This window comes from Carcharhinus amblyrhynchos, unplaced genomic scaffold, assembly GCF_965287045.1.
Source record: "Carcharhinus amblyrhynchos unplaced genomic scaffold, sCarAmb.v2.hapA scaffold_66, whole genome shotgun sequence".
Taxonomy (NCBI): Eukaryota; Metazoa; Chordata; class Chondrichthyes; order Carcharhiniformes; family Carcharhinidae; genus Carcharhinus; species Carcharhinus amblyrhynchos.
The window spans coordinates 788,374-804,161 of record NW_027649806.1 but is presented as its reverse complement, the minus strand read 5'-3'; the positions used below and the strand labels follow the sequence as shown (position 1 = coordinate 804,161).

General features: G+C 45.0%; 1 protein-coding gene across 1 annotated transcript; it reads right to left on the bottom strand.

Annotated features, from left to right (window-relative positions):
* Positions 1-9,900: 9,900 nt before the first annotated feature.
* On the bottom strand, positions 9,901-15,409 carry LOC145337722 (putative G-protein coupled receptor 139). Its single transcript, XM_080182562.1, has 2 exons — positions 15,343-15,409; positions 9,901-10,808 (listed from the first exon to the last, which is right to left on the bottom strand). Exons 1-2 carry the CDS (start codon positions 15,407-15,409, stop codon positions 9,901-9,903), a joined length of 975 nt encoding a protein of 324 aa, XP_080038688.1.
* Positions 15,410-15,788: the final 379 nt, after the last annotated feature.

Here is a 15,788-nt window from a genome sequence, read left to right as displayed (position 1 = left end):
CCTGTCTAAAAGAACAACTGTATCCTGGAGCGTTCAGCTGCCAATCTCGTCTTTCCTGTAACCAAGTCTCTGCAATGGCGAAAACATCATAATCCCAAATATTCATCCAATCTCTGAGTCCATCTGCCTGAGCTGTTATGGTTTTCGTATTGAAACAAATGCACTTCTGTCCAAAGATACTCTTCGATTAGTAACCACACATTGCCTGCTCTTCCCCTCAGTATTGTTAACCCGATGGTCTAATTCCCCTTCAGTTCATTCACCTGTGTTTTTCTTCCCACCTCCCATCAAAATAGTTTCAATCCTCCCGTGTGACACAAGAACACTTCCCTGGCAGAATATTTTTTGGGTTCCAGTTTAGTTGCAACCCGTTCTTCTTGTTGAGGTTCCACCTGCCCTGGGAGAGATTGCAAAGGTCCAGAGATACAAAACCTTCCCTTCTGCACTCGGTGTTTCCCACGTGTTGAGCTGAATAATCTTCCTACTCCCAGCCTCGCTGGCAAGTGGGACAGGGAGTAAATGTTAGATTAGAGTCAAAGAGGTCCTGCTTTTCACCTTTCAACCAACTCCCACAACTGCTTTTTCAGGAGTTTGTCGCTCTTCCTATACATGTTGTTAGGACCAATATGTAATCCAACATCTGGCTTTTCATCTCTTCCTTCAGGATGCTTTCTGCGCCTTCAGAAGCATCCTGGATGTTCGCACCAGGGGAGGCAACATACCATCCTGGAGTCACTTTCACATCCGCAGAAGCGCCAGTCTGTGCCTCCAACTAGAGACCCCAATAACTATTGTTCCTCTGTACTTTGTCCCTCCCTGACTGACAACAGGGCCAGCCGTGGCACGCCCGCCACTGCTGCTGTTATCCTCTGTTAAATTCTGACACACTTCCTGTGGTCACTGTTGTAAATAATGACACAATCTCTGTGGACGCTGTTGGAAATACTGACAACCTCCCTGTCACCACTGCTGTAACTAGTATCACATTCCCAAGGGGGGCTGCTGTAAATACTGGCACACTACTTGTGGTCACTGTTGTAAATGCTGACATACTGTGGTCAGTGCGGGTAGCAGTGACACACTGCTTAGGGAAAATGATAAAAATATTCACACACACTCTGGGGGCAGTTGCACAAATATTGGCACACTCCCACGGGAACAGAGCTGTAAATACTGACACAAATAATGTGATCATTTCTGTTAATAGTGGCACGCTATTTGGGCAATGTTGAAATATCAACACACTCCCATAGAGACACTGTTGTAAACTCAGCACGCTTTGTGGGGAACTTGCTGTCAATATTGGTATATTCTCTTTGGCCACAGGGAGTTTGTAAATGCTTACAAACTTCCTGTTTACATGACTATAAATCCTGTCACACTTCCTGTTGTCACAGTTATAAATACTGATACACACTCTTGGGTGCACTGTTGTAAATAAGGACACATTCCCCGTGTTGTAAATACTGGCACGTTCCCCGAGGTCGCCATTTGCCTGATGAGTGCATTCACCTTCATTTCCTCTTTCCCTTATTTCCTGGCTTCCTGCTCATCCCAGGGTCTGACTCATACATGCCACATTGAAACCCAACCCAATCGTGTGTTCAGTCCAACTGCCGCCTCTTTCGTTCGAATTTAGAATTGGCCGGCTTATTCTGTGTACTTCCTGTGTGCAAGTTCCTCACAACTGTGTCACATTCTCTTTCTGGTCCACAATATTGCGAACCGGTCCAGACCTGCCGTGGACCCAAACAAATAACCGATTGGGAGGAAACAGAGAATGTTCTCCAGATTGGTTACAGTGTGGAGAAATTCTGGTGGAAAATGACGGGACTGTGATGGTTGGGAAAACGTGATTGGTGCAGGGCTGGGGGATTGTTGGGTCTTTTCCTGTGTTTCCTGTTCTTTCTTCTGCCCTCTTTTGTAAACAAAAACAAAATGAGATTTCACCAACGCTTCCAAAATATCAAATATTCGGCACGGATAGACATGATGAAATATTCCCACCTATAAAGAGATCTAGACTGAAAGTGAACAGATTTACGGTCGAGGCAAACTGAATACAATGAGGGTAAAAACAAAACTGAGATGATAAATGTTACCTTTAGGGGCTGGAGTGCATTCGCTGTGAGTGTGGAAGGATGATTGTCGTTGGAAACAAACAAATATTAAGTTGAAATTTAACTTCACAGATAGAAATTGAGGTGTTTTCTTCAATTTGAAAGAGTGCAAATAAACTGATTCAGAGAGTCGGTGCAGAAGAATATAATGGGACAATGGTCTCCCCCAAGGCGCTAGCAATTCTGATTTTTATTTGCAGTATCAATCTACACCAGGAGTTATCAACAACTTCAATATTTCAATCACAGTTATAATTTTAGCTGTATTACAAATATGAGAACAACAGTGCAGCAGGAAAAATGTGACCTCTAATATATCTTTCTTTCTTTCCTTATTTATTTATTTATTCATTCAATTCTCCGTTTTCCACCGTCACATCCGCTGTGAAGGGATCCACCTCACCCCTGATGGTGAACTGACCTTACATCTCTGTTGTGAAATTAGCGATCAAAGTGGCATCAATCTGTGTAGTGAATGGTATCTCTGGTCTTCCCCCAAACATGTTATTTTTTCACGATTTTACTAATCGATATAAATGGATATTTCAATGCTATCTTGATCTGCTCTCTGAATTTTGACTGAATCACCCCATAAATGAATGTGTTTGTGCAGCAACTCAATGTCGGCAACCAGAGGCCGACATGATAAAGGATGTATTTAGAATCGTCGAAATACATGGGGTTTATTCCTGTAATGAAATTCAGAACAAACAGGAACCATAAGAGGATGAAGGTACCCGATATGATAAAAAGCAAAATCATAGACTTCCTTCTGCTCTCCATCTCTGGATCACTACATTTCTTTGCTTTGCTCTTTCCTTTCAGCCCTTGACGAACTCGACTGGCCACAAGTATGTGTCGAACTGTCAGAGAGTTCAGCAGTAGAATTAAACAAAATGGAAGCAACAGAGTCATTACCACATCAAACCAGTCAAATGCCACCCACCCGGGTTCAGTAAAGTAGCTGAGTTTTTCGTTACAGAAATATGGGATGTTGTTGATGATCTCGCGAGCCTCAAATGTAAAATAATAGGGAATGTTTTTTAAACAGAGCAGGATGCCAGCTGTTGTTAGAATAACAGTTGCATTTTTCTCAGTGCAATACTTTGTTCTAAACTTTGAGCAGCAAATTGCCACAAATCGATCGACCGTGAACAAGACAGTAAACCAGACAGAATAGTTTGTGGCTGTGTAATGCAGGACATAACGGAGACTACACACAGGGATGAGGTCAAGGAAACATCGCGGAATGTAATAATGTATGACTTTCCTCAGTATGACATCAGTGAGAAGGACAAGTAGATCTGCCACTCCCATGGCTATCAGGTAACAACTGGTGCATCTGGACAGGCCACACTTCCCACATGAAAGTATCACAATCCCCAATAAATTCGCTGTAAAAAAGAGAAGACAACATGGACACACTGTTGCATATAAAGCATGGTGCCAGGCTGACACTGACTAAAAATGACATTTCAGTATGAGGATCTGTTCAGCTCTGTGGCTCAGGGTGTGGTTATTTAAGAACATAAGAACATAAGAACGTAAGAAATAGGAGCAGGAGTAGGCCATCTAGCCCTTCGAGCCTGCCCCGCCATTCAATAAGATCATGGCTGATCTGTCGCTGCTCAGTTCCACTTTCCCGCCCTCTCCCCATAACCCTTAATCCCCTCTGTTATCAAAAACCCATCAACCCGCGTCTTAAATATATTCAGCGAGGCAGCCTCCACCACTTCAATGGGCTGAGAATTCCAGAGATTCACCACCCTTTGAGTGAAGAAGTTCCTCCTCAACTCCGTTCTAAACCTCCCCCCTTTTATCTTGAGGCTGTGCCCCCTAGTCCTACTGTCTTTTTTGAGCGGGAAGAGTCTTTCCACCTCTATCCTATCCAACCCATTCATCATCTTATACGTCTCAATGAGGTCTCCCCTCATTCTTCTAAACCCTAACGATTACAAGCCTAGATTATTCAACCTCTCCTCATAGCTCAACCCCCTCAACTCCGGTATCAGCCTAGTAAACCTCCTCTGCATTCCCTCCAAGGCCAAAATATCTTTGCGCAGGTGCGGCGCCCAAAACTGCACACAGTACTCCAGCTGCGGCCTCAGCAATGCCCTATACAGCTGCAGCAAGACCTCCCTACTTTTATATTCAAACCCCCTCGCTATGAAGGCCAGCATCCCATTCGCCTTCCTGACCACCTGCTGCACCTGCAAGCTGGGTTTTTGTGACTCATGCACAAGGACCCCGAGGTCCCTCTGCACCATCGCCTGCTGCAGTTTTTCGCCACGTAAGTAATAGTCCTTCCTACCATTCTTCCTACCAAAGTGGACCACCTTACACTTGCCAACATTAAATTCCATTTGCCATTTCCTGGCCCATTCGCCCAGCCTATCTAGATCCTTATGTATACTCTCCACACCCTCCGCACAATTTGCCGTTCCCCCAATCTTGGTGTCATCAGCAAAGTTCGACACCCTACACTCGGTTCCCTCCTCCAGATCATCTATATAAATGGTAAAAAGCTGAGGCCCCAGCACCGACCCCTGGGGCACTCCACTAGTCACCATCCGCCAATCCGAATAGCACCCGTTGACCCCCACTCTCTGCCTCCTTTTTGACAACCAATCCTCTATCCACGCTAACACCCTACCCCCAACTCCATGTCCCTCGACCTTCTGCAATAACCTCTTGTGAGGTACTTTGTCAAACGCCTTCTGAAAATCTAGAAAGACCACATCCACCGGCTCTCCTCTATCCACCGCCCTAGACACATCCTCATTGAACTCCAGTAAATTTGTCAGACACGACTTCCCTTTCATGAAACCGTGCTGCGTCTGCTCTATCAAGCAATTCCCTTCGAGATGCCTCACAATTTCCTCCTTAATGACAGATTCTAACATTTTACCTACCACAGACGTTAAACTAACTGGCCTATAAATCCCCGCCTTTTGCCTGGCACCCTTCTTAAACAACGGCGTAACATTAGCCATTTTCCAATCATCCGGCACTTCCCTGGAATCCAGCGACGTCTGGAAAATAACCACCAAGGCATCCACTATCACCTCCGCCATTTCTTTCAGACCCTCGGATGCATTCCATCCAGTCCTGGGGACTTGTCCACAATCAGCCCCTCCAGTTTATGTTAACAATGTTCGCGTATTCGAATCCTTACTCAGGATCAGACCCAAAAACAACTATTTACGATTGTGCTGGTAAGTGAGGGACAATTAATCCAGATCATTAAGTTCAGGGAGTGGGGAAAAGAAGGAAAGAGAGGTAAATATAGCGCCGAGTTAGAACAGGCAGAGGGGCATGGTGTGGTTCAGCAGGACAAGAGGTCTGGAGTGTATTTGCTTCAGTTCAGGAGGTATAATAGGCGAGGCAACTGAACAAAGAGAGTGCATTACTGCATCGAATTATGACGTTATTGCAATGAAGGGGATAAAGTGAAAGGAGAGACACATCGGACAGTTTGACATTCCAGGATTTTGTTCCTTTAGATGCTCCAGAAAGTGACAAAAGTTCAGAAAGTTGCATTGTTGATCAGGGAGAACATTCCAGATCTTTGAGGGAAGTCTGATTGGAGGGATCTTGAAGTGAGACATTCTGGGTGGAACTCTGGAATAAGAAATGTGGAATCACAATGTACCATCGAGCATCGAGTCAAATTGTTGTCAGATACCAGAAAGGGGTGAAGACAGCGGGGTAGTTATGGTGGGAGAATTTAAATTTCTCCATCACGAATCGGACCCCCCTCGAGCCAATAGATCGGATGGAGAGTGATTTGTTCGATATGTCCAGGCGGGATATTTGAAAATCCAAACAGGAGGGGGACAAATAGGCTGAGAGTTGATGAAGGAGCGAGGCTGAAAGTTGATGTTTCAGTGTGCGGGGTTGGGGGGGTGGGGGGGATGCATTTGGGACTGAGTGAACATAATTCAGTGAGATTTTGGGTGAGGAGAAGTGTGGCCCCCCGGGTGACTGTGTTTAATTGGGTGTGTGCCAAATACACCCGAATTAGACAGGAATATGGGAATATGTTTTAGCGACTGCTATCTGAGGGTAAAACCGTGTCAAGCCTGTGGGAGGCGATTGAGTGGATTTGATTGATGTTCAGGACACGTCTTTCCTCCAATAGTGAAGAATTGGAATGGCGGGACAGTGGATCCAGAGACGAGAAAGGGAATTGCATGGTTAGTCAAAAGAAATAAGGACGCAGCTGATCGGTCTGGGACATTAAAAACTGATGAAGTCCTCGCAGAGTGTAGTGAAAATAGGAAGGAAGCTTAACGCAGAGTAAGGAGGGTGAAGAGGGGGGCACAATATTGAATTTGTTGAGCATCTTCGATCAAAATCTCTGATGGAGAAGGTTCGAAAGATCAGATAAACTACTCCTGATTCTCATATCTTTTGTTCTCTATGTAACCGCACCCTGTTTTGTTTTGTATTTTAATACCCATCCTCGATTGGAAATGCCCTGACATTACACTTGCCAGTCTTGTTCAACTGTCAACCATGTAACAGCAAACACAATCACTTCATATTGGGTCTACAAACTTGCACTGTTAGTTTGTCTACTTTATTTCCAGTTTCCCATGTATACTCATTTGCACTGTCACTTTCCCCATGTCATTTATCATTTGGATCTATTTGCTCAGATCCTTTTCTACTTCTGTCATCACCAATTCCTTTCGAATATCTTGTTTTTACTTATTCATTCTCGTTCTCTTTCCCTTGCTCGCTTCTCCTCGCACAAGTTTATCACCTTGATGACTCATTTACCGCAGAGCAAAAGACTGTTGAGGAAATGCATTCCAAATTCCCCTGCTCGAATTTGCATCTCTGACATTGAGTGTAATTTGCTCTTGTTACAATAATATCTCATTTACAAAAGTATGCTTCAGGACTCTTCTTTCTCAATCAACACAACTCCTTCTCTGTACAATCTAATCAGCCTTTTAATCCATGAGAATATAAAGGACACTCTCCTTGAGAACGATTGTGTTGTTTGCATTAGATGAGCATGGTGTATGGGTGTTCCGGTCACAGTCTACGACATTCTGTATTATCAACACAGGCCATCCCAGAAGATGGCAGTGCCGCCTGGATAATCTGAACCTTTTGATGCCACTGTTCTGCTTGGCAGGAAATGATCTGCTTACGGACAGACAGAGTGCAGTTCCTGATTTAGCTTCACGGGCAACTTTTATTAGGATGTGGATAATAGTTTGTAATTTGAGACAGACGGACAATTAAAATGTGAAGTGGTCGAAAACTCATTTCTCGGCTTGCAGACTGAACAGTGGATGCAAGAAAGCTGGGTTCCCAATCTGCCCTCAGTATAATACTCTTTATATGAATCTCCCCTGGGCGGTGGATAATATTACAAGATTGGATGTGGTCAAACAGAATTGCTATTCTGCCTGGAAGGAACATTTGGCATCACGGAAGTAATGGACAGCTGGGTAGAGGGAGAGATTTAACAGTTTCTGTGCTTGAAAATATCGATGAGGACGCACACACACAACGTGTGATTCCAGAGGTGAGAAGACCAGCAAGGTGAATGGTGAAACAGAGAGAAGAATATCGGGGTTGGCGTGTCAGTGGACATTTTTGGATGATGATGGGGTGCAAGGTGAGGACAGTGATTCTGTCAGTGAGGGGAACGGACAATAGTAGCAACACACGGGATCAACACAGCACAATTAATATGCTGGATAATCTGGTTTGGATGCTGGATAATTTCACCTTCAGTTTCAGATTCCAGCATCCACAGGAATTTGCTTTTACACGGTGTAAAGGAGGATGGGATTTACCAGAGTGGAGGGGAACTGACTTCAGAATGGGGGACAGAATAGAACGTGAGGAAACACTTGTATGTCTTCAGAGATGACTGAACTAACAGCAAATGATTTTCCAACAAATACATTAATTTGATGGAACAAAGCATGCCAGTTACATGAAAAGGGTTCCTTTCAGTTATGGGAAAATACTAACACCACGGAGCTCAGACAAGACAAGTTTTATAAATAATATCTTCTGCTGCATTCTGTGCAACGGTGAACATTTGTTAACCACACAACATTAGCAGTCAGCGACTGAAACAAGAGGAGAAACTTCACACATAATTTTGTGTAATTCCAGTTGTTATACTCACTTACCAGGGACACCCACAACGGCAAGGCCAAGGTAATATATTCTCTCAATTTGGCCAACTATTGGAAGCATTTCCAACGGTGTGTGATGAATCCGGTCGGGCAGTAAGTAAGTTCTCTGTATTAAAAACTGAGATGATGAATTGCCACACTCTAATTTATACTCCATGGGATCCCTGCAGGGACACTGAGGTTACAACATCGATCAACTTGCGACAGAGCTAAAAAAAACACTGATTGTGGCAACGAGTTAATTCCCCATCAGTTTGCAGAACATTTAACCATTTAATACCGTTATCGATATCTTTACACAATAACTATTTTTTTAAATGCTGTATTGTCTCAGCAAACATGCTCTCACTCAGACACCACTGGACACCAAGTTCAGTCACTTAACCATCTCGCTCGACACATTGTTTCCTATTGCTCAACAACCTTGCTGCAGTTGACATTATCCTCATCTCGTTTCCTGGCCGGAATTACCCAGTAAGTGAGACATGACCAGCCCATAGCAACACCATGCTGTCTGTTCTTGATTCCTTCCCAAAAGCAGGTTGATTCTGTGAATACTCTGAAAAGTTTTTTCAGGAGATTGAAATTGAAGTACTCATTCTTAGAATGGCTTCTGTTGGGAGAATGAAAGTGAAAGGCTCGTCCGTCATTCAAACCTGATGCAGTCGACAAAGGGTTATATTCGGTCCGCCTTGTTGTCCAACGAGGGACATACACGTAGTGGGTTGTACTGGGGCTGCTCTTGGATGTTCGAGAATAGCCTAGTGCTTCATGTCGTTAGTGTACGCGTAAACTGGACCAGATACTGGGCAAGACGACAGCTCAGTGACTATCACTGTTTGCTGTGCAGACACTTGGATTTGGGCCAGTGTCTGTGGGAGTTTGCGCATTCTCCCCGTGCTTGCGTGGGTTTTCTCCGGGTGCTCCGGATTCCTCCCACACCCTAAAGATGTGCTCTTAGGCTGATTGGTGTAACAAATTGTCCCTAAATTAATTTTCCCTCAGTGTGGAATGCCATAAGCATAGACAAGGGTCATGGGTGGAGTGGGGGGCTCATAATGTTAAAATGGCGGCGCGGGCTCGTTGGGCCGAAGGGCCTGTTTCCCGGGCTGTGTTGTTCTTTGTCCTTTGAGCTCTGCCAATGGGGAGAAGTCATATGGGCTCACCATTTTCAACTCCATTGAACAAAGAAAGTGGGTTCTTATCATACAGAGACTCAGCCCATTCCGACTGGGCACAATCCGTTCATGAATATTATTCATTACATCCAATGCATTTTGGATCCAATGAAACCTGTATCTTGGCTACACGATCAGCTTGCTGTCTCACAAAGCAGCTGCCCAGCTGCTCACAGCAGAGGACCTGCTGGGCAAGTTGTGCCTTGACTTTGTCTTAAATGACTGATGAGCTATAGAATTGTTATCAACACAGCTCACCCTAAATATGCTTCAGAGTGCAATTAGTAACACGCCATTTTATTATCATAGTACAAACGGATATATGAATATACAGAAAACAGGTATATCAGCCTTGGAATATTCTAATAAAGCCTTCAGACTAACATTGCTTTCACAGTTTTGGAAAGGCTGAGAAGTGTCTTGATGCTTCTCTCAGTTGTTTTTATTAATCAAGGCAAGAATGGACATAAGTGGATATTTCATCACAAACCTGAACTGCTCTCTGAACCTGGACTGAGTCAACCCGTAAATAAATGTGTTTGTGCAACAATTTAAATTGAGCAGCATATATCCGACTTGCTGAAAGATGTATTCAGAGTCATTGTAACTTTCAGAATATCGTCCTGTAATACTATAATATAAAAATTCCATCACAAAAACTAGCCACAAAAGAATGAAGCTGCCAGATATGCTGAAGAGTAAGATCACAGACTTTCTTCTGCTCTCCAGCTCCGGGTCAGACTGATGATCTCCCTTGTTCTGACCCCTCAGTCCCTTGCGGACTCGGCTGGCCACTAAAATGAACCTGACGGTCAGAGCGTTGATCAACAGAATTAAAGTGAATGGGAGCAATGGAGTTACAAGCTTATCAAACCAGCCAAGAGCCACCCAAAAGGGATCAGTGAAAACGTATGGCTTCGGAACACAAAACCACGGTATGTTGTTGACGACCAACCGAGGTTTATATATGAAGTATAAAGGGACATTTTTGAAGCAGAGTAAAACGGCAGTTGTTGCTAGAACAATAGCCGCGGTTTTCTGTCTGCAATATTTCCTTTTCAGGTTCCGGCAACAAATGGCCACAAATCGATCAAAGGAGAAAGTGACGGTGAACCAGACGGAACAGTTTGCCGTCGCGCGAACCAGGACGCTGATAATACTACACAGGTATGTGATGTTCAGGTAAGATCCCGGGAAGTGGTAATAGTTGATTCGACTGAGGATCACCTCGATAATGATGACAAGTAGATCGCTTATTGCCATCGCCACCAGGTAGCAGGTGGTGCAATGAGAGAGGCCGGACTTTCCCCGGGATAGGATCGCAATCGCCACAATATTAACTGGAGGAGAAAACGAAAAGTGAGAATGAAGGTGACTGTCGGAATAAGATTTTATGACAAATATTCGGACAATTTGAAGCCACAGTGTTAAAATGGTCACTGGTTCAGTCACCCCACTAATCCCTGCAAGACAAACAGCCTGTTCCGAGTCTTTGTTCGCTCCCTGTTTATCCTTTCCCATTCACCCTTCATGCTGCCCGTGTCTGACCCATTTCGCAAGGCCCAGCCTTCAGCCACTTATTGAGGCTGTTCAGGAAATAAAAATCAACCCACATCCTTAACCCGTCTGCAATCACCACCCATCCCCTCAGCCCCTCTCCCTCATACTCACCACTCCATGTAGAACATAGAACACTACAGCACAAACAGGCCCCTCGGCCCACAAGTTACGCCAATCACATCAACACCTACCAATCCATAGAACTATCTATAACCCCCAATCCCATTAGATCCCATATACTCATCCAGAAGTCTTTTTGAAGACCCCAGTGAGTTCGCCTCCACCACCACCGACGGCAGCCGATTCCATTCACTCACCACCCTCTGAGTGAAAGCCTTACCCCTAACATCTCCTCTCTACCTACTCCCCAGCACCTTAAACCTGTGTCCTCTCGTAGCGACCATTTCAGCCCTGGGAAATAGCCTCCGAGAATCCACCCTATCTGTACCTCTCAACATTTTATAAACCTCCATCAGGTCGCCTCTCAACCTTCGTCTCTCCAGGGAGAAGAGACCAAGCTCCCTCAACCTATCTTCATAAGGCATGCCTCCCAATACAGGCAACATCCTCGTAAATCTCCTCTGCACCCTCTCAATAGCTTCCACATCCTTCCTGTAGTGAGACGACCAGAACTGCGCACAGTACTCCAAGTGGGGTCTGACAAGGGTCTTATAAAGTTGCAGCATTACCTCCCGACTCCTAAACTCAATCCCTCGATTAATGAAGGCCAGTACACCATACGCCTTCTTGACCACATCCTCCACCTGCGAGGCCGATTTAAGAGTCCTGTGGACCCGGCCCCCAAGAACCTTCTGCTCTTCAACACAACTAAGACTCCTACCCTTGATATTGCATTCCTACATCCCATTGGTCCTGCCAAAATGGACCACTACACATTTATCCGCGTTGAACTCCATCTGCCACTTCTCCGCCCAGTCTCTGCAGGCCTAGCAGCGCGATTTGAGAATGTGTCTGGTGGCAGAAGTGCCTTTGTCAGGGTGGAGTGTCAGTGTCGAGCGCTAGGGGAGCATGGCGGGTGGACAGGGGGTCACTTTTGAGTGGGTCGGCCGGGCTCCAGGTGTCTCCCATGGACTTGAAGTTATGGATGTGGGTGGGTGACAGTGTTAGGGTGCGGTCTGGATTGGCAGCTGTGTTCCAGGTGTCCTCCCCGGGCCTGAGGTTTCCCATTAGTCTGGGTGACAGAGGGACCTCGGGGTCCTTGTGCATGAGTCGCAAAAACCCAGCTTGCAGGTGCAGCAGGTGGTCAGGAAGGCGAATGGGATGCTGGCCTTCATAGCGAGGGGGATTGAATATAAAAGTAGGGAGGTCTTGCTGCAGCTGTATAGGGCATTGGTGAGGCCGCAGCTGGAGTACTGTGTGCAGTTTTGGGCGCCGCACCTGTGCAAGGATATTTTGGCCCTGGAGGGAGTGCAGAGGAGGTTTACTAGGCTGATACCGGAGTTGAGGGGATTGAGCTATGAGGAGAGGCTGAATAAACTAGGCTTGTACTCGTTAGAGTTTAGAAGAATGAGGGGAGATCTCATTGAGACGTATAAGATGATGAATGGATGGATAGGATAGAGGTGGAGAGACTCTTCCCGCTCAAAAAAGACAGTAGGACTAGGGGGCACAGCCTCAAGATAAAGGGGGGGGGGCGGTTTAGAACGGAGTTGAGGAGGAACTTCTTCACTCAAAGGGTGGTGAATATCTGGAATTCTCTGCCCGTTGAAGTGGTGGAGGCTGCCTCGCTAAATATTTTTAAGACGCGGGTTGATGGGTTTTTGATAAGAGAGGGGATTAAGGGTTATGGGGAGAGGGCAGGAAAGTGGAACTGAGCCACAACAGATCAGCCATGATCTTATTGAATGGCGGGGCAGGCTCGAAGGGCTAGATGGCCTACTCCTGCTCCTATTTCTTATGTTCTTATGTTCTTATGTGACGGTGTTAGGGTGTGGGCGGAATCTGCAGCCGGGTGCCAAGTGCCCTCCCAGGGCTGGGACACTCACATTAATGCGATTGATTGTGTTAGGCTGGGGGTTAGATTTGCACAGTCTCCCCCTACTCCCACCCACAGCCATTAACGTTCCAGCAACTATACTAAGCATAGAACATGAGTACGATTGGAAGATAGAATTATCCACACACACACACACACACACACACACACACACACACACACAGTGCAAAGACAACATTAGGAGTTATACAGAACAAAAATAGTGACAGTGAGATATATTGAATACATTTCTGTTCATCATAAATGCAGGGATCACCACTATTTATCTAAAGCTATGATAATTTTTTTTTGCCTGAACTGATTCAGAATAATGTAGCAATTATTCAATGTTCAGATCATGTCTCCAGAGTTATCTCCTGATTATCCCTTATTTTCCATCCAGACATGGAATTTCTTTGCCCTTCTTGTAGAATATATTAATGCGTTTCTATTCTTTGATCATTTGAGTTCACTGTTGCGCTCGGCAATCTTTTTTTTCTTGGCATCTCTGCTTCTTCTTTTATATTTTTGTTTTGTGTGCACCCCCAGGTAGAATATTACTTTCCCCTCAACTCCCTCCTTCCATTTTCATTCATTTCTGGATGTTTGGTAATTGTTTCATTTCAATGGAATATGTTGATGGAGGTGGTTTGAAATATTCACCATTGTTGGTCTATATCACGGTGCGCCCATCATGCCACCCATCTCGTTTTCCCGAGCCCTTTTCTGACTTTTTTCTTTCTCCTCCCTCTGCATCTCCAGTTTTTGTTTTGTAATCGGGTGGAAACCCGTTCTCTCATCACCTTGAAACTTGCTATGTTACAGTCAGCGAGGACTCAAGGATCCCTCTGTTGATAGAATGATAGAAGCCTACAGTGCAGAAAGAGGCCCTACAGCCCATTGAGTTCATACCCATTGTGGTCCATTCCTCATTGGCAGATCCAAACATGAATATTGAATCGTTGTCTGTTCCTTTTCCTTTCATCCTCATTAATCAGGATATTCTGAATTAATTTAAGTAAAGATTGTAGTTTATATATTTAAAGATACTATCTGCATCTATTTTCTTCTCTTTGACTGACCTTCTGAACATTCCAAATCATTAGTCAAAGCTTTGGTGTTGCCCTGTCTTTGTAGAAATACTTCAGCACATTATTGTATATTCCGCACGTTACAGAGAAATGATGACGATGTAATGGAGAATGAGCGATTCTGCAAAAACTTTGGGAGATCAAAACTGAGCTTTTGGCTTTTATTGGGAGAGGGATTGAATTTCGGAGCCGTAAGATCATGTTGCAACTGTACAAAACTCTGGTGCGGCTGCACTTGGAGTATTGCGTACAGTTCTGGGTCGCCGCATTATAAGAAAGATGTGGAGGCATTGGAAAGGGTGCAGAGGAGGTTTACCAGGATGTTGCCTGGTATGGTGGGAAGGTCTTATGAGGAAAGGCTGAGGGACTTCAGGTTATTTTCATTGGAGAGAAGAAGGTTACGAGGTGACCTGATTGAGGCAGACAAGATGATCAGAGGGTTAGATAGGGTGAGAGCCTTTTTCCTCGGATGGTGATGGCTAACACGAGGGGACATAGCTTTAAATTGAGGGGTGGTAATTATAGGATGGAGGTAGGTTCTTTACTCAGAGGGTAGTAAGGGTGTGGAATGCCCTGCCTGCAGCAGTTGTGGACTCGCCAACTTTAAGGGTGATCAAATGGTCCGTGGATAGGCATATGGATAATATTGGAATAGTTTAGCTTAGAGGGTCATTAGATTGGTTCCACTGGTCGGCGCAACATTAAGGGCCAAAGGGCCTGTACTGCGCTGTAATGTTCTATGAGAGATGAACCACATTTAGTCAGTCACTGAGACATTAATCACGTTATTATTTCCCCATCTTTCACTCTGTGATATAAAAACCTCTTCCTCAGTTTTACGTGACAAATTTAACACAGGAAAGTATACCTCTGATCTGGTGTTTCTGTAAGAGATACCTCTGGAACTTCTTCACTCAAAGGGTGGTGAATCTCTGGAATTCTCTGCCCATTGAAGTGGTGGAGGCTGCCTCGCTGAATATATTGAAGTCACGGGTAGATAGGTTTCTGATAGACAGGGGAATTAAGGGGAGAAAGCGGGAAAGTGGAACTGATCCTCTTCAGATCAGCCATGATCTTATTGAATGGCGGGGCGGGCTCGAGGGGCTAGATGGCCGACTCCTGCTCCTATTTCTTACGGAACAATATGTAACATTCACTGAGCAAAACTGAAGATCAGTTCACACACACACGGAGGATTCCACACCTTGAATAGTTGCAGTCACTCACCCGGTATCCCAATGATGGCCAGGATTGGGTAATAGATTTTCTTGAGGATATAAAATGTTTCCATCATTTCTGGGCTGTGTGGTGTTGCAGACAATCTCTCGGTCTTCACGTGTCAGGGAATTAATTCGCAAAGCCTTCAATTTATTGCAAGTCCCATCTCCCCAAGCGGGACTCGGAGATTGCGACATTCTCACTTGTTTTTAATATGAAGAAAAAAATACTGCCACGTCGAGTTAGTGACACAGGAAAGTTTCTTTAGAGATTGAAGTGGGTGACTGGGCAATTTAATGCAGTGTTGGGAATGGAATCTATGTTCTCTGACAAACTGGACCGGCAGATGGGCACCACGACAGCTCAGTGACTATCACTGTTTGCTGCGCAGACACAAGGATTTGGGTCGGTGTCTGTGGGAGTTTGCGCATTCTCCCCGTGTCTGCGTGGGTTTT